Source organism: Sander lucioperca, chromosome 19 (genome assembly GCF_008315115.2).
Source record: "Sander lucioperca isolate FBNREF2018 chromosome 19, SLUC_FBN_1.2, whole genome shotgun sequence".
Classification (NCBI taxonomy): domain Eukaryota; kingdom Metazoa; phylum Chordata; class Actinopteri; order Perciformes; family Percidae; genus Sander; species Sander lucioperca.
Genome location: NC_050191.1, coordinates 2,687,189 through 2,707,181, shown reverse-complemented (window position 1 = coordinate 2,707,181; position 19,993 = coordinate 2,687,189). Strand labels below are relative to the sequence as shown.

At 43.6% G+C, this 19,993-nt stretch overlaps 1 protein-coding gene across 1 annotated transcript in view; it reads right to left on the bottom strand.

The window, feature by feature from the left end:
- LOC116061728 overlaps positions 1 to 19,993 on the bottom strand; it is a 182,190-nt gene that overhangs the window by 64,287 nt on the left and 97,910 nt on the right. Inside the window, exons 12-14 of the mRNA XM_035995098.1 lie at positions 11,335 to 11,530; positions 10,537 to 10,680; positions 10,243 to 10,414 (exon numbers count right to left, since the gene is read on the bottom strand). Coding sequence (XP_035850991.1) covers positions 10,243 to 10,414; positions 10,537 to 10,680; positions 11,335 to 11,530 — 512 coding nt within the window. The remainder of the gene's footprint in view (positions 1 to 10,242; positions 10,415 to 10,536; positions 10,681 to 11,334; positions 11,531 to 19,993) is intronic.

Genomic DNA, 19,993 nt, shown 5'->3' with positions numbered 1-19,993 from the left:
CTAACATTAGCGGTCTGACCCACTGCTGCTGGGTCTAACGTTAGCGGTCACTGACCTACTGCCGCTGGGTCTAACGTTAGCGGTCCGCTGACCCACTGCTGCTGGGTCTAACGTTAGCGGTCACTGACCTACTGCCGCTGGGTCTAACGTTAGCGGTCCGCTGACCTACTGCTGCTGGGTCTAACGTTAGCGGTCACTGACCCACTGCTGCTGGGTCTAACGTTAGCGGTCACTGACCCACTGCCACTGGGTCTAACGTTAGCGGTCACTGACCCACTGCCGCTGGGTCTAACGTTAGCGGTCACTGACCCACTGCCACTGGGTCTAACATTAGCGGTCTGCTGACCTACTGCCGCTGAGTCTAACTTTAGCGGTCACTGACCCACTGCCGCTGGGTCTAACGTTAGCGGTCTGACCCACTGCTGCTGGGTCTAACGTTAGCGGTCCGCTGACCCACTGCCGCTGGGTCTAACATTAGCGGTCTGCTGACCCACTGCCGCTGGGTCTAACGGTAGCGGTCCGCTGACCCACTGCCGCTGGGTCTAACGTTAGCGGTCTGCTGATCCACTGCCGCTGGGTCTAACGTTAGCGGTCGCTGACCCACTGCCGCTGGGTCTAACGTTAGCGGTCTGCTGACCCACTGCCGCTGGGTCTAACGTTAGCGGTCTGACCCACTGCTGCTGGGTCTAACGTTAGCGGTCTGACCCACTGCCGCTGGGTCTAACGTTAGCGGTCTGACCCACTGCCGCTGGGTCTAACGTTAGCGGTCCGCTGACCTACTGCTGCTGGGTCTAACGTTAGCGGTCACTGACCCACTGCTGCTGGGTCTAACATTAGCGGTCTGCTGACCTACTGCCGCTGAGTCTAACTTTAGCGGTCACTGACCCACTGCCGCTGGGTCTAACGTTAGCGGTCTGACCCACTGCTGCTGGGTCTAACGTTAGCGGTCCGCTGACCCACTGCCGCTGGGTCTAACATTAGCGGTCCGCTGACCCACTGCCGCTGGGTCTAACATTAGCGGTCTGCTGACCCACTGCCGCTGGGTCTAACGGTAGCGGTCCGCTGACCCACTGCCGCTGGGTCTAACGTTAGCGGTCTGCTGATCCACTGCCGCTGGGTCTAACGTTAGCGGTCGCTGACCCACTGCCGCTGGGTCTAACGTTAGCGGTCTGCTGACCCACTGCCGCTGGGTCTAACGTTAGCGGTCTGACCCACTGCTGCTGGGTCTAACGTTAGCGGTCTGACCCACTGCCGCTGGGTCTAACGTTAGCGGTCTGACCCACTGCCGCTGGGTCTAACGTTAGCGGTCCGCTGACCTACTGCTGCTGGGTCTAACGTTAGCGGTCACTGACCCACTGCTGCTGGGTCTAACGTTAGCGGTCTGCTGACCTACTGCTGCTGGGTCTAACGTTAGCGGTCACTGACCCACTGCTGCTGGGTCTAACGTTAGCGGTCCGCTGACCCACTGCTGCTGGGTCTAACGTTAGCGGTCCACTGACCTACTGCTGCTGGGTCTAACGTTAGCGGTCTGACCCACTGCTGCTGGGTCTAACGTTAGCGGTCTGACCCACTGCTGCTGGGTCTAACGTTAGCGGTCTGACCCACTGCTGCTGGGTCTAACGTTAGCGGTCCACTGACCTACTGCTGCTGGGTCTAACTAAAAGTGACTGAACAAAATAAAAACATTTTATTATAAAAGAACAGAGGTGTAGTGCTGATTATGAGATAACATATAACATAATCTTGTACAGATGAGTTTACAACAGAAACAGACTCTTACTTTGTGTCTGAGGGTCCTGGTTTGTTACTGAAGAAAGGAGGTTCCTCTTTGGAAAATTCACTCTGACTCTAGAGGTGGATGCTGGAGACTGCTCGATTCTCCTCTTCCTCCAAATCACTCATTTTACCAAATCTGGAAGGTAAACCATGTAAAACATTGGGGATAAATCAGCAGATTAAATCAAAAAGTACAGTAAACTCACCCTGCCTCAGACTTCTTGTTTTCGTCCTGCTCTGTCGGGTTTAAAATGGAGTCTGTACAAAATGGACTATCAGTGATCCTCCCTTGTTACACACAGGACATTTAGAGTTGCCACCTTTCATGCAGAAGAATAAAGGACGGCAACAATATTTCTCTTAAAACAAGGTTGATTTCATACGGACTTATGGCTTCTACAAGAATGAGAAGCACTATTTTATTTTGAAATACAGGACGATTTCTAAGGCAACGCTAAGGACATCGTGTGTGTGTGTGTGTGTGTGTGTGTGTGTGTGTGTGTGTGTGTGTGTGTGTGTGTGTGTGTGTGTCTGTGTGTGTCAGCAGTTCGTATATAATATCTTAGTAAGCTGACAGTCTTTACTCCTGAGGTAGTTTGTCATTTCAGTTAGGAGGTATAGCAGGTAAACTTTGAATTACATCACGTTAAGTCTGGTTTTAAAACCTTTATATTCTCCCTTTATTCTGGACAGATATGTATTTTTGTCACTTCCTCCGCCATACTTTTGGCTACTAGAGCTGCAAAGATTAATCGATTAGTTGTCAACTATTAAATTAATCGGTAACTCTTTTGATAATCGGTTTAAGTATTTTTTTTCATGTAAAAACAGGTAGTTTTTTAGTTTCTTCTCTCCTCTGTGACAGTAAACTGAATATCTTTGAGTTGTGGTCAAAACAAGACATTTGAGGACGTCGTCTTGGAGTTTGGGAAACACTGATCCACATTTTTCACCATTTTCTGACATTTTAGATTTCAAACAACTTATCCATCCATCTAGACATCTACAGATTAAACAACAATGAAATTAACTAGCTCATAGCTATGAAAAACCAATAAGTATTATAATATATATAATAATATAACATGTAAGAAGCTGAAACCAGTGATTATATTGGTTGGCATTTTTAGAATAAACATTGGATTGTCATGATAAAAAAACACCAAAAAAGTCTTTCATCCACAGCGCTGTGGAGGAAGGTCTGGCAAAGCGAGACTATGATGTGCGTGACACAGCCCAGCTACTTTTCTTCAGAACCAAAGACTTTGAAATTTAATTTCAAAAAGTTTATTGAAAACTCGAGTGCACAGCATACATTTCCCCAAATAAACCATAACATAACATTTAAATTACAACAGATCAAATTTTTAAACAATCAAATAAAGCAGACGCAATAAAACACACACTAATCAAGGCCTTAAATTGACTGATAGATTGAGGAGAGGAGAAGATTTTAAGGTGCTTTGTTAGGAATTCCAGGAATGTAGAGCGGAAAATGGAAAAGTAGTCTTGCCAAGCTCAGTTCCAGTATCCTATGAAATACTGGACAGTCAAAGATCCTCCATGTGGAAATGAACTGAAATACATTATTCTTCCACAGGGTGGAGCTGCAGCAGAATGCAAGACAGAAATATAGATCGATATATCTATGGAAATATACATTTAAATGTGTTAATTTATAGTTATGTGATCATTGACAGAACGAATCTACAGAGTCACTCTGAGTTTAGATTATTTGAATGAATAACAGACAACATAAATCCAGGTGGAGGCTCAGAGAAGTCCAGATCCAGTCTGAAACAGTCTGGATCATCAGGACTATCTGACACATATCACTGAAATCTGAGGAGAAAAGACAACAGAAGAGATAAATGAGTGTTGTAGTTTTTCTGGATGATAACAAATAGTTATTTCTCCATTTGCACATGTATGTACTTTACATAACTGTACATGTTCCTTGTAAATATAATTCAGGTTTCCTTCTTCCTTCCATGTACTTTGTACTATTCTATTGTTTAATCCTGCTCCATTTAAATATTTTAATACGTGTTCAGTGTAATGTGGGGGAGGCTACAACAGCATTTTATTGTGCAATAAAGCTGTACCATGAACCAGTATACCTATGACTCTTGAAACAACAACAGAATCTTCAGCCCTTCTGGTATGGGGGTTTAGTTTCAATACTGAAGTCTGGAGGATCTTCTTTGGAATCACTGTCATTACCTGGGGACAGTTTAATGAGAAATATGTATTTTCAGCCTTCATCTAATAAAGGCAGGAGTCACAGGGGCTTTAAAGTAAAACACATAAACATCAGGAAAAAGTAATGAATGACGAATTAATGTCACAAATTGTTATTTTGACATAATGGAATACAGCCTTCTTATGCTGTGTTTAAAAATATGTCTCAACATTCAGACTGACCCATGTTGATGCAGTCGTCTCCAAAGTTGATGATGTTTCTCAGGGCGCTCAGGATCAGTGAGTCAATTTCATTGTTGAGGTTGATTTCTTCATGGTAGTTCTTCACAGGGAAGATGCAATTCATGGGAATTCCCACATTTGCACTGAACTCCTCCATCTACGTTTAAGAAACAAATTACAATTTAGAGCTCAGAACAACCGATGGTTTTATTCTCCTGGCACCGATCCAATCAGTTGGACCGATACTAGTCTCGCTTTGTCAGACCTTCCTCCACAGTGTCGCAAAGGAAGGTCTGTTTAGTCCACACAGCATTCCTGGATGGGAGGAAAACGTGCTCTGGTTTATCAGCATTTCTTTAAACCAATCACAATCATCGTGGGTGGGGCTAAGGTGCCACGGTGCCTCTGCTAAATAGTCTCAGGAAGGAACTTGTTTTGGTGGAACATGTGGACGTTCAAAAGTAGTTTTAGTCGTGCAACAGAAAACTCAGATTGGACAGATAGTCTAGCTAGCTGTCTGGATTTACCCTGCAGAGATCTGAGGAGCAGTTAACCATAGTCCTCACAAATCCACCAGAGGTTAGAACGCCAACACAAAGGAAGCGTTAAGCCCAGTTCAGACCAAAGATTTGCGAAACAAGATTAAACCGTTTTAGAATGTCGGGGGGGGAGTTTCATCAGTCTGAACCGGTCCGTCTCAGCTCGACTCAAACAGCTGATGGTGTCGCTGCGACTCAGCTGGTGGAGTCTCCAGAGGCTGGTTTAAGAACATAAGAGACGTCTCCTGTTTCAACAGCCAATAGAGAAGTCAGCTGGTGGAGTCTCCAGAGGCTGGTTTAAGAACGTAAGAGACGTCTCCTGTTTCAACGGCCAATAGAGAAGTCAGCTGGTCGAGTCAGCTACAAACCAAAATCCATTTTATATTAATGTTACAAACAGCTGGTTGAAATGGCGTTTTAGACGGAGCCTCAACGACGTTATGTGTTGGAGAGATGGAGCGTGACTGAAGAGAGGGAGCGCCCAGCGGCGTTAGAACAAAGCAGAGAATCAGAGAAATAAAACGTATTTTCGCCGATTCATTACTAGAAATGTAACTGTAGTAAGCATCTCAATATCACTAACGTTATCCACATTCATACAAATGATATAAAAATGATTGAGTTTTACTCCTATTTTTATTCAAGAGTGCATTTCTTTAATGAGAAATGCTCTTAAATTGAAAGAATGCACTCTTATATAAAGATAGGAATAAAACTCCATAAAAAAGGACATACGGTGGAATTTCCGGCAGCAACAGGGTAATACCGGAAGTGGAAGTTCGTGGATATAGACTAGACCGATACTGATCTTACTAAGCAGATCAGGTAATGGCCAGACATGAATGATCCATCGGGATTTTTAAAATGAAGGCAGTGGGAAGTCTTTATTGTGTAACATTAAGTATTGACAAAGTTGTTTTCAGTTAGCTAACATTTCAGGCAGTTGGCTTTTTCTGATGTTTTTGTGTGTGCAGATTAGAGCTGCATGATTACATTACATTACATGTCATTTAGCTGACGCTTTTATCCAAAGTGACTTACAATGAAGTGCTTTCAACTGTGAAGGTTCAAACTCCAGACAACAAGTAGTAAGAGCAAATACAGTAGCTTTAAATAAGCAAAGCTACAAAGAGACATATGAAAGTGCAGCTTCAAGAATTATTTTTTTTTTTATCCGAGGTGTAGTCGGAAGAGATGTGTTTTTAGCCTTCGGCGGAAGGTGTGTAGGCTTTCGGCCATCCTGATATCGATGGGGAGCTCGTTCCACCATTTGGGAGCCAGGACAGTGAACAGTCGGGATTTCGTTGAGTAATTAGTTCTCCCTCGCTGTGACGGGGGCAGCCAGCAGTTTGGCTGATGCAGAACGAAGTGGGTGGGTTGGGGTATATGGTTTGACCATGTCCTGGATGTAAGCTGGTGCTGATCCGTTCGTGGCCCTGTACGTAAGTACTAGTGTCTTGAAGCGGATGCGGGCTGCAATTGGTGACCAGTGAAGAGAGCGGAGGAGAGGTGTAGTGAGAGAGAACTTGGGGAGGTTGAAGACAAGTCGAGCTGCTGCGTTCTGAATGAGCTGCAGGGGTCGGATGGTTCATGCAGGCAGGCCAATCAGGAGGGAGTTGCAGTAGTCTAGACGTGAGATGACTAGAGCCTGAACCAGAACCTGAGCCGCCTTCTGCGTTAGAAGGGGACGTATCCTTCTGATGTTATGCAGCATGTATCTACACGATCGGGTGGTTGCAGCAATGTTAGCAGTGAAGGAGAGTTAGTCGTCAGGTGTTACACCCAGGTTTCTAGCAGTCTGGATGGGGACTACCACAGAGTTGTCAATTGTTATAGTCAGGTCTTGGGTAGGAGAGCCCTTCCCTGAAAGGAAAAGGAGCTCAGTCTTGTCGAGGTTGAGTCTCAGATGGTGTGTAGACATCCAAGAGGAGATGTCAGTCAGACAGGCCGAGATACGTGCTGCTACTTGAGTTTCAGACTCAGGAAAGGAGAGAATTAGTTGGGTGTCATCTGCTTAGTTGTGTTTGATTTAGAGCTTGAAACGCTGTAATGATCATGTTTCATTGGCCAGTTACCGTGGTTACCGTGCCACTTGCACATGTTAGTGCACATCAGCGCACGGGTCCACTACGTGACAAACCCTATGGAGCGTACAGCGTGACGTGTGCATGTTTCAACAGAGTGACAGTGTAAGTGAAGAAATAGATAGAGACAACAAAATGGAACGAATCATGAGTGCATGATATTATCCCAAAAAAAACCTGTTGCAGTTAATACTCCAGAGCTAGCCAAACAAGCCTCGCTTGCGCTAGCGAGTGCTTTTGCTAGCAGCACAAAGTACGACAAGAACTCGAAGAGACATACGGAAATCACCAATGCTATAACGTATTATTTGGCCAAAGATAAGATGCCCATCCACACAGTGGATAAAAAAGGCTTCAACAAGCTTCTGAATGAACTAGACAAACGGTACTAAATCCCATCCCACGTCTATTTATCACAGGTAGCTATCCCAAAGCTTTACAAAAGGTGGTGCAGGCAGAGTTTGGAGTCGGAGAGATTGAATATTTTTCATCCACGACGACCTGTGGTGCAGCCGCACTGCAGAGCCGTATATAACTGTGCGCTATATTGTTATGAATCTATGAATATTGTTACTATGCGTTTTCCCGTAACTTTTGTAACTTTACATAATGTTTAAAAATATCGAAATTATTATTGATATCGTAATATTCATAATCAATAACAAATATCATATTTAGTCAATATCTTGCAACCCTAGTGCAGATAAGAAAATAGGCAGGATTTGAACTTTTCTCTCTGGTTCTACTTTTTTTCCTTTCTTTAGTGAAAACACTTTAACCATGAAATGTACCTTTGTCTTAATGTACTTGGACCTGTAGACATTCCTCAAATTGTTTTTGATTTCAGGACAGGCCTCATCAATCTTGGTGAGAATGGCCACTTGAGGAATATCTGCAAGAAGAACACAAAACTACTGTAACTGACATAAATAAGGACCACACTGCCGTTTAGTGATTACAGAAACTACAACAAAGCTACAAACCCCAATTCAATAAAGTTAGGACGTTGTGTAAAACGTAAAAAAAAACAGAATACAATGATTTGCAAATCCTTTTCAACCTATATTCAATTGCATACACTACAAAGACAAGATATTTAATGTTCAAACTGATAAACTTTGTTTTTTTTGCAAATATTCACTCATTTTGAATGTGATGCCTGCAACACATTCCAAAAAGCTGGGACTCAAAAACACCTGTTTGGAACATTCCACAGGTGAACAGGTTAAATGGTCATGATTGAATATAAAAGGTGCATCCCCAAAAGGCTCAGTTGTTCACAAGCAAGGATGGGGCGAGGTTCACCACTCAGTTTAAGAACGTTTCTCAATGTACAATTGCAAGGATTTTAGGGATTTCATCATCTACAGTCCATAATATCATCAAAAGATTCAGAGAATCTGGAGAAATCTCTGCACGTAAGCAACCAGGCTAAAAACCAACATTGAATGGCCGTGACCTTCGATCCCTCAGGAGGCACTGCATTAAAAATCAACATCATTATGTAAAGGATGTTACACAGGGGCTCAGGAACACTTCAGAAAACCTTTGTCAGTTAACACAGTTCGTCGCTACATCACCAAGTGTGTATATATATATATATATATATATATATATATATATATATATATATATATATATATATATATATATATAGTATATAGTAACGGGTCTTTTCAGCTCTCCTGGTATGACAAAGTTAGCTGGCTGACGTGATAAAGAAAATGTGCTGCTGACCATGCCTCTTGATGAAACCTTCTCACGAATATTATTATAATAATTATTATATTATTATTATTATTATTATTATTATTATATTATTATAATATTATTATAAATAAATGGACAATTTCTATGGTGTAGGCCGAAAATGAGCTTCCCTTCTTTGAAAGACCAGCAGCAGCCACTGAGGTGATGTAACACAGTGGTAAACATGCAACAACAATGGAACGTGTTGCAGCCATCAAGTTCATGTTTATTGTCATATGCATATTAGTACGTAGTACCACAGCAATGAAATACAATGTGCCTTGGCACTCTCTCAGCACCAGTCAATAATAACAATTTTAAAAACATAATAACATTTAAAACATCTAGGAATATCCAAACACAATATACATAAGTGACTAAATTCAGACCACAGCCCTCCTTCCTCTTGTGCTATCATTCAATAACCTTACGTTGGGATGCTCTGCAAACGTCTCCCTGATGGAAGGAGGGAGAAGAGATTGTGTGCAGGATGACTAGAGTGCTGCAGAATACCTCGTACCTTCTTAGTGCTGCGTTTCCAGTAAATGTGTTGGAGAGATTCAAGGGGAACCCCCATGATTTTAGATGCAGTCTTGACTACTTTTGTCAGAAGATTAAGGTCATGTGACGTAGCTCTGCCAAACCACACTACAACGTTGCCTGTCAGTATACTCTCAATTGTACAGCGGAAAAAATTCTGTAGCATGTTAAGGGACATACCATATTTCTTAAGACACCTCAATAAATAAAGCCTCTGATGGGCCTTCTTAATGGCACAGCTGATATGGACGGACCATGAGAGGGAGTCTGAGATGTGGATGTCTAAGAATCTAAAGGTTAACAGTTTCAACTGGAGAGTTGTTAATAAGGACAGGTGTATGTGTGGGTTTCTTCTTTCTAAAATCTATGATTATCTCCTTAGTTTTCCCCACATTGAGAGACAAATTATGTCTGTTGCACTACAAGATCAAATTACTCACCTCATCTCTATAGACAGTTTCATTATTGCTGTCAATGAGTCCTATCACAGCAGTATTGTCTGCAAATTTCACAATACTATTAGTGGGATGTTTAGCAATACAATCGTAAGTATACAGACTGTATAATAGAGGACTGAGACAGCAGCCTTGAGGTGCTCCAGTGTTTAGCACTATAGAGGCTGAGTATGTGGTGCCAACTCTAGCTGTCTGGGGGCGGCCTGTTAGAAAGTCCTGAATCCACCTGCAAATAGAATTGCAGAGGCCCAGGTCTAACAGCTTAGATATTAAAATGGAAGGTCTAATAGTATTAAAGGCACTGCTATAATCAACAAATAGTATCCTGACATACTTATCCCTGCCCTCTAGATCTTTGAGCACAGTATGTAAAGCCAAGGATACAGCATCATCTAATTCAAAATTAGTGAATATTTGCAAAAAAAACAATAGTCAGTAATCCGTTTGAATATGAAATATCTTGTCTTTGTAGTGTATTCAATTGAATATAGGTTTAAAAGGATTTGCAAATCACTGTATTCTATTTGTATTTACATTTTACACAATGTCCCAACTTCATTGGAATTGGGGTTTGTACATGAGGTAACGTGTACTGCATTAGGATGATTTCTTTTCAAGCAGTGTGACCTATTAAAAATCAGAAGTAGGGAATAATAAACAGATTTCTGCTCTCACTCAGTTTACTGGCTTCCATCCTGATGTTGCGAATCTTATCCACAGTTTCCTTTCTCATTTGAGATATGGTGTTGGTAGGAACGACACAAACCAGAACGTGTACTCTGTCGTTGGCAGTCGGATGTTTGTTGTAGAATGGATAATCTGCTGACAACGATGATTCAGGATTAAACTGCAAAACAAATTTAAATCCAGTTAAAGAATGGTTCTAACATGTATAAACAAATAATTGAATATAAGTTAAAATAATCCCATTCACTAAATTTGTGGAAGATATTTCTGGAGCAACTGTACCTCATAATCTTCCTTCATGTGTCCCTTCAGAGCCAGTTTGACGTCGTCCACACGGACACCTTTGATTGGATCCAGGCCCATGATGTCATTGAAGACAAAAGGGTAAAATGTCTCTGGGTCTTTTGGGATCTTGTAGGTTGTGTACTGTAAAGCAGATATGAAGAGTTAGTGCAATTATTATGATCATTATGAGCAAAAATCAACACATCAATACCCAGCTACCATATAGTAAACTGTATTATATAGTTTGCTTTTTTCTCGCAGTTTTGGATACATCAATTTGGTTTAGTTCCTTTTCATTCTATAGATCAGTTCTGATTAGTTTCATGTTCACACTGACTTATTACAAACAAACTAAGAAGGTAAAACATGGACCAACAGGTTGCTCAGTCATTGGACAGTTTAATCTTGGTTACATATATCACATAAAGATTGCTCTCTTTACAGTTCACAATCAGCATTTAGCAGACAGATTTAATATTTACATATTTTTATGCAGAAATCCCATATTTAAGATCACAAAATATGGTTAGTCTGCTTTGCATTCACATCAGAAATTTGGAGATTCGGACCTTAGGAACTGGAGCTGAAAACTGTTTTAGGAGAAATAGCACTGGTCATTTGTTGTTACATCGTATGCTCAGCTGCAAAGGAGGCCGCGTTGCCTTGCATGTGTGGATCCCAGCCTCCTCAGGCTCGGACCCTGATAATTATGGTTATACATCCTACTATTGCAATGTTTTATATGACATAATTAATTTGTTTTTGTCTATCAATACAATCAAAAGTTGTTAATACCTTTTTGGTGAAACAGCCACGAGAAGTGTTGTCCACCAAAGCCTGGGCGTACATTCTGCCTCTTAAGAGACTTTGGACAGAGTTGATGAAACTGGACTTTCCAGCTCCAACTGGTCCATGAAGGAGAATCCTGAGCTGCTGGCCGTCAGTCTGAGGTTTATAGTCCTTCACATACTGCAGATCACTCTGTCTGTCTCTGCTCAGGGAAGGAAACATACATTACTGTACAGTAGACTTTAACAAAAACACAGACAACAAATGTAAATTACTCAGGATGTACCTTATATCAACTGATACATTCATTTGCAAACTCATATTAGTATATTGTTCTAATAATAATAAAATTATATATATATATATATATACATATATATATATATATATATACATGCTTTATAAATCAATAAATCAGTTGTTTTAATTTGAACTAGCGCAGTGCCCGTTGAAAATGTGCCTGAGAGACAGAGAGAGAGACAGAGAGAGAGAGAGAGAGAGAGAGAGAGAGAGACAGAGAGAGAGAGAGAGAGAGACAGAGAGAGACAGAGAGAGAGACAGAGAGAGAGAGAGAGAGAGAGACAGAGAGAGACAGAGAGAGAGACAGAGAGAGACAGAGAGAGAGAGACAGAGAGAGACAGAGAGAGAGACAGAGAGACAGAGATAGAGAGACAGAGAGAGAGACAGAGAGAGACAGAGAGAGACAGAGAGAGAGACAGAGAGACAGAGATAGAGAGAGACAGAGAGAGAGAGAGAGAGAGAGAGACAGAGAGAGAGAGAGACAGAGAGAGACAGAGAGACAGAGAGAGAGAGAGAGAGAGAGAGAGAGAGAGAGAGAGAGAGACAGAGAGAGAGAGAGAGAGAGAGACAAAGAGACAGAGAGAGACAGAGAGACAGAGAGACAGAGAGAGAGAGAGAGAGAGAGAGAGAGACAGAGAGAGAGAGAGAGAGAGAGAGAGAGAGAGACAGAGAGAGAGAGAGAGAGAGAGACAGAGATAGAGAGACAGAGAGAGACAGAGAGAGAGAGAGAGAGAGAGACAGAGAGAGAGACAGAGAGACAGAGATAGAGAGACAGAGAGAGACAGAGAGACAGAGAGAGAGACAGAGAGAGACAGAGAGAGACAGAGAGAGAGACAGAGAGACAGAGATAGAGAGAGACAGAGAGAGAGAGAGAGAGAGAGACAGAGAGAGAGAGAGAGACAGAGAGAGAGAGAGAGACAGAGAGAGAGAGAGAGAGAGAGAGAGACAGAGAGAGAGAGAGAGAGAGACAAAGAGACAGAGAGAGACAGAGAGAGACAGAGAGACAGAGAGAGAGAGAGAGAGAGACATTTTAGCTGCCAAAGCTCTGCTGCTCTTTATCTCTCTCGTCCTGCTCACTGCTCCTCAGTGAGAGAGGGGGGGGGGGCAGCAGCTAGAGCAGCAAAAGCCAACGTGTGCTTCTTTTGCGTTTCTTATCCAAACGTCAAACTTGGCACTGTTCTTACTCGTGCCCATAGCAAGACACCTGTCAAGTTTGAAATCCATCAGACTAACGGTTCGAGAGATATGCGCATAACACACACACACACACACACACACACACACACAGAGCTGCAATTTATAGATAGATGTAATAAGTAATTGCACAAAATGAGAAATTATAGAGCATTAATAAGTATTAAGCAAGCATGCATTAGTAATTCGAAGGAACAAATCAGTAACAAAGTTCACTTTTAGGTGCATACTTACTCCCAGTTTATTGTCCTCCAAGGTTCACTGAAAACTTAAAAAAAGAGTACAATACATGTTAATATAAAACAAAATCTTACAACAGTTATTTAACTTTGTATGAATGAGAACTAATTTGCAAAAATGATCTTACGAGGAGAGCTGGCTTGTCCTCCCATGGCTGTGGAGTAAAATAAATAAATGAGCTAAAATTTGAACAAATTGTTAAGGTGACTAAACATCTTGGTGGAAAAGTCATAAAGTATATGAATATGTCAATAGTGAATTACAATACAGCGTCACATTCATTATTTAACTTTCACACTTCTTAATATTGAATCAACTAAGTAAAAAGAGTTTTTGTTTTTTGGAAAAATACATTGAAAATGTGTTGAAGTTGATTGGATGGAGCAGATTTGAAGAAAACCCAAATAATTAACACAGTCTACAATTCTTTTTAAACTATTAGCACAAATTAAAACATTTTCCACATTTTTGTTTTGTCATGCCATTTTGTTATTAAATCTTTATATTAAATCTTCATTGGACCAAGCCTCTCCTTCCTCAAAATCCTTCAAACGCAACAATACCAAGAGTGAACATAGCCAAGAGGGTTTTATCAACTGTAAAGTATTTCATGAATGAAACACAATATAAACACACACAATATAATGAACTATGAAATATAAAACTATAATAACTATAGAACCTATAGAGTTCCTCAAAAAAACAGGGTTTACCTAAAATTAAACCAAACATAAGTAGAAATTTAACTTATAACAGGCAGCATTATATTTTCCTAATACTATTCTGTAAACAATGTTAAAATCATCAATACAGAAAACAGTTTACCATTTAAACATAAGAGAACAAACTTTAGGGAAAGACTCAACCCTACTGTTGTACTGGAAGTAAGTCAGAGGCAGAATGTGAGTTGGGGGATTATTAAGAGCAGTTTATATACAACTGCCACTTTCACTTTCACTTTGACTTGCAAGTAAACATGATCTGTCTCAGTGTGACTCAGACAGAACTGCAAAAACCCCACCCTTCCTCCTTCCTGTCACATGTTCATGTTTCTTGTCAGCTAGAAGCCAAATCACAACATCCTGTCTGCAGCTCGCTCGCACAATTTTTGGCAATTTTTCACAACACAAGTTTCTTAAAACCAAAGTAAACTTTTAAGTACACCATGCACATATCCACACATTAAAATATAATACATTAGTTATAGTTAGTTAGTTTTATTAGTATTAGTTTTATATATATATATATATATATATATATATATATATATATATATATATATATATATACTTTTATAGAACTATTCTACTTAATAGAACTCAATAGATTAAGTTGTCACCTTCACACTTCTTAATATTGAATCAACTAAGTAAAAAGAGTTTATGTTTTTTGGAAAAATTAATTGAAAATGTGTTGAAGTTGATTGGATGGAGCAGATTTAAAGAAAACCCAAAATAATTAAAACAGTTGGCGATTTTTTTTAACTATTAGCACAAATTAAATAAAAAAATTTAAACATTTTAAAACATACATCCACCTTTGTAAAATCACTGATTCAGTCTGTAAAAAATTAAAATCCTTAAGGCTATGTTATGTTGTGGTGTTTTATTAAATCTTCATTGGACCAAGCCTCTCCTTCCTCAAAATCCTTCAAACGCAACAATACCAAGAGTGAACATAGCCAAGAGGGTTTTATCAACTGTAAAGTATTTCATGAATGAAACTCAACCAAACACAATATAATGAACTATAATATATAAAACTATAATAACTATAGAACCTATAGAGTACCCCTAAAATTAAACCAGACATAAGTAGAAATTTAACTTATAACAGGCAGCATTATATTTCCTAATACTATTCCAACCCGGTCTCACCGCAGTTTGTGTAAATGTCACGTTATTCTTAATCTATTGATACGTGTTCACGGAGACGTTTTTCTCGTTTTTTTACGTGTAAATGTCACGTTATTTTCTCGGGGAAAGGACGCCGGGAAGCGGACTAAAAGGATGCCGCGAGGCGGCCCGCTGGGGACGCACCACAACAACGGGATGGCGGAGGTTGGGTTTAGGAAAAACCTTACGGGGAAAGGGCGCCTTACACGCCGGGAGACGCGCCACAGTAACACGCGGGACAAAACGCCACACACAGGGACGCCATCCCCGGGAAACAAAGCGCCACAAACGGGACGCCATCCCCGCTCGCCCGGGTGAAAGTCCTGGGTTGTTTGACCCATCCACCACCCAGACCAACCTCCCTACGCGGATTTTCGGCTCTTTATACTACTCCCTGCTATTTTCGTGCCGTGACCACAAAATATGCTTCCCATTGAAATACATTACTTCACATTTTCGTGCTGGCCACCATGTAAAAAACGGCAAAAACGTCTCGTGAACACGTATCAATCAACAACAACAAACACAGTCTATCCTTCTGGTGGCTCTTCCACTCGGTGAAAACCTTGATAGCAAAGGCAGTTGCCTTTTTCATGTTTGATTCAAGGGCCCCGTCTTCAGTTGTACGCAGCTCCTCATCTGTCAGATCTCGTTAACGGGACCCTGGGCCTTGTCTTTTTCTGTTGTCATTCCGTCGTCCTCGTCGCTCTTTAACCAGTCCTCAAATGTCTTCCCTACTCCAAATATATTAAAATTGACAATGAATTTGTCCATTTTTAACACACTGTAATGTTTAGAACTACGGCGAATAACGTTAGCTCAACTGTAGCTAACATTAATTAGTTTCTATAGCAACCACACAAGGCTGCATCTGATCACTAACGTTAGTTTAATAACGTAGTTGCTACATTGTATCTCGCTTGCAAAACTATGTATCGACTGACCTTCTGATAGATTTCCGACACATTTTAGGAACTTTTTTAAACAAGGTTTATTTTTACAATGGACCTCATGTTTGAAATTTCTGTAATAGAAAAAAAATACAAGCGGCGTATTGATCTACTATTTGATGACGCTGTGCTCAGTCAGCGGGCAACCTGCCGGGTTAATGCCCTCCTCCCAGCCAATCAGAATCAAGCATTCTTAAACGAAGTAGAATATAAAACTATAATAACTATAGAACCTATATAGTTCCCCTAAACAGGGTTTACCTGAAGTTAAACCAAACATAAGTAGAAATTTAACCTATAACAGGCAACATTATATTTTCCTAATACTATTCTATAAACAACGTCAAAATCATCACTACAGAAAAACCACTGCTGCTGGGTCTAACGTTACCGGTCCGCTGACCCGCTTGTAAAAGAGAGTCATGTAGGCTATGTTTTTTCATTTTTCCCCACCACCACCCCCCCTCTGCAGAGGACAACTTTATTTTTAATAAAGCAATATAAATATATATATATATATATATATATATATAGACGATAATAGATAAATCAATCTTGATGGCTGCAGCGTGAGTGAACGTGTCTCAGGCTCAAGTCTGCATGTTGCTCTTATCGTAGCCTTGTTATTTCTCCTTTATCCTCATCTATCTCTGTCAATTTTCAGAGAGGACAGATAAGCTTGAGCTTACGCTGTCATGGTTAGCGAGGATGGTGGACCCAAATGCAGAGAGCAGGCGAAGGAGTAATGAGCACGAGGATTTATTAAATACAAAAAGGAGCAAACCAAAGGCGGTCCAAAAATGGAGCAGGCAGAAACAACTGAACAGGCTACGACGTACTGACAGGAACAGAAACCAGACACAAAACAAGCGACACAAAACACATACAATGATCCGACGAGAGACAAGGGAAAACAGAGAGGCTAAATACACAAGGTAACGAGGGAACGAGAGGCAGGTGACACAACAGGTGGAACAAATCAAAAAAGGCGGGAAACAAACAAAGACAGGAAGAAAGCTAGACAAGACAAGGGAGACAAGACAGACTACAAAATAAAACAGGAAACAAGCACAATAGAGAACAGAAACCGACTACAAAAATAATACACACCACAAAATACCAAAACCCTGACAGTACCCCCCCACAAGGGACAGATCCCAGATGGCCCAAAAACAGAACAAAAAGACAACCCAGGGAGGGCGGAGGGGGACCGGAGGAGGGCCAAACAGGTCAGCAAACAAGTCAAGTGGGGCCAGGGAATGGAGAGACCACTCGGGACAGGGAATAGGAAGGCCCCGGGACAGGGACAGAGAGGCCTCGGCAACAGGGAACAGAGAGGCCTCGGCAACAGGGAGCAGAGAGTCACTGGCAACAGGGGGCAGAGAGGCCTCGGCAACAGGGGGCAGAGAGGCCTCGGCAACAGGGGGCAGAGAGCAGAATCGAAGGCAGAAACCTTCAGGCGGCCTGCGACGAAGGCAGAACCCTTCTGGCCACCGGCGACGAAGGCAGAATCTCTCTGGTGGCCGTACAGGATGTCGAGGGCACCGAGATGACTGGCGGCGAAGGCGAAGCCTCTCTGAAGGACGGCGACGAAGGCGAAACCCCTCTGGAGGGCGACAGCGAAAGCAGAATCCTTCTGGAGGCCGTCTGCGAGGGCGAATTCCTTCTGAAGACCGGCGGCGAAGGCGAATCCCCTCTGGTGGCCAGACAGGCTCAGCAGATGAAGGGGCAGCTGGGCTGGACACAGGCGACGGGTCAGCTGGGCTGGGGACAGGCAACGGGTCAGCTGGGCTGGGGACAGGCAACGGGTCAGCTGGGCTGGAGACAGGCGACGGGTCAGCTGGGCTGGAGACAGGCGACGGGTCAGCTGGGCTGGAGACAGGCGACGGGTCAGCTGGGCTGGAGACAGGCGACGGGTCAGCTGGGTCAGTGTCTGCCAACAAGGTAACAGGATCAGTAACAGACAACAAGACAACAGGGTCAGGAGTCGGCAACTCCGCCGACAGGGTAACTGGAGCATTAGTCGGCCGGACCACCGACAAAACACGGGGAGCAGGAGTCGGCCGAACCGCCGACAACACACGGGGAGCAGGAGTTGGCCTGCCCGCCGAGAGGACATGAGGGGCAGGAGTCGGCCTGACCGCCGACAGGACACGAGGGGCAGGAGTCGGCCTGACCGCCACAGGCAAAGTCTCATGGGGGCAGAACAAAGGCAAAGTCACTAGGGAGGTCTCTGGGACTCCAGAGACCAACAACGCCTCAGGGACAGTCTCTGGGACGCCGGAGACCGGCAAGGCCTCTGGCTTGCCCGTAGACGTGGACTCTGGGAGAGCTGTCGACATGGACTCTGGGAGAGTGGTCATCGAAGACTCTGGACGACTGGAAGACTCTAGCAGAGCGGTCATCGGAGACTCTGGACGACTGGAGGACTCTAGCAGAGCGGTCATCGTAGATTCTTGAAGAGCGGTCATCGACGACTCTTGAAGACTGCACGTCAGCGGCGGTTCTGGGCGGCTGCACGTCAGCGGCGGTTCTGGAAGGCTGCACGTCAGCGGCGGTTCTGGAAGGCTGCACGTCAGCGGCGGTTCTGGAAGGCTGCGCAGTGCTGGGAAACTGGGCAGCTTGGGGATACTAGGAAACTCGGAAACATTAGGAAACTCGGGAACTCTAGGAAACTCGGGAACACTAGGAAGCTCGGGGAAGCTAGGAAGGCTGCTAGCAAGCCTGGGATCTGGGAGAGTGCTAACTAGCCTGGACTCAGGAGGGCTGCTAGCTAGCTTGGGCACAAGGGGGCTGCTAGCCAGCCGGGGCTCAAGAAGGCTGCTAGCTAGCCTGGATTCAGAAGAGCTGCTAACTAGCCTGGGCTCAGGAAGGTTGCTAGCTAGCTTGAATTCAGGGGGTTTGCTAGCTCGCAGGGAATCAGGGGAGTTGCTAACTAGCTGTGGCTCAGGAAGGCTACTAGCTAGCCTGGGATCAGGAAGGCTGCTAGCTAGCCGGGGCTCAGAGAGGCTGCTAGCTAGCCTTGTTTCAGGGGGGTTGCTAGCTAGCCTGAATTTAGGGGGCCTGCTAGCCAGCCGGGGCTCAAGAAGGCTGCTAGCTAGCCTGGATTCAGAAGAGCTGCTAACTAGCCTGGGCTCAGGAAGGCTACTAGCTAGCCGGGGCTCAGAGAGGCTGCTAGCTAGCCTTGTTTCAGGGGGGTTGCTAGCTAGCCTGAATTTAGGGGGCCTGCTAGCTAGCCTGGGCTCAGGAAGGCTACTAGCTAGCCGGGACTCAAGAAAGTTGCTAGCTAGCCTGGATTCAGGGGGTTTGCTAGCTAGCCTGGATTTAGGAAGGTTACTAGCTAGCCGGGGCTCAGGGAGGTTGCTAGCTAGCTTGAATTCAGGAGAGCTGCACGTCAGCCCGGAGTCAGGAGAGCTGCACGTCCACCCGGAATCAGGAGAGCTGCACGTCAACCCAGGGTCAGGAGAGCTGCACGCCAGCCCGGGAACAGAAGGGTTGCACGTCAGCTCGGGAACAGAAGGGTTGCACGTCAGCTCGGGAACAGAAGGGTTGCACGTCAGCTCAGGCTCAGGAACACAGGTCAACTCAGGCTCAGGACAAAAAACAGGCATGGAGACGGGGAGGCGAAACTCCTGTGCTGTGGCCTGCCAACGTACCTCCATAAGGTGCCTAGCGAAGGCGGGGTCCTCCTCATGGAGGGAGCGGTAAAACCCAATCAAAAGTTTTCCATCCGAGTCCAGTGGATGAAAAACTGGCTTGAATTCTGCTGGGTCCATAGTTGGTCGGATCATTCTGTCATGGTTAGCGAGGATGGTGGACCCAAATGCAGAGAGCAGGCGAAGGAGTAATGAGCACGAGGATTTATTAAATACAAAAAGGAGCAAACCAAAGGCGGTCCAAAAATGGAGCAGGCAGAAACAACTGAACAGGCTACGACGTACTGACAGGAACAGAAACCAGACACAAAACAAGCGACACAAAACACATACAATGATCCGACGAGAGACAAGGGAAAACAGAGAGGCTAAATACACAAGGTAACGAGGGAACGAGAGGCAGGTGACACAACAGGTGGAACAAATCAAA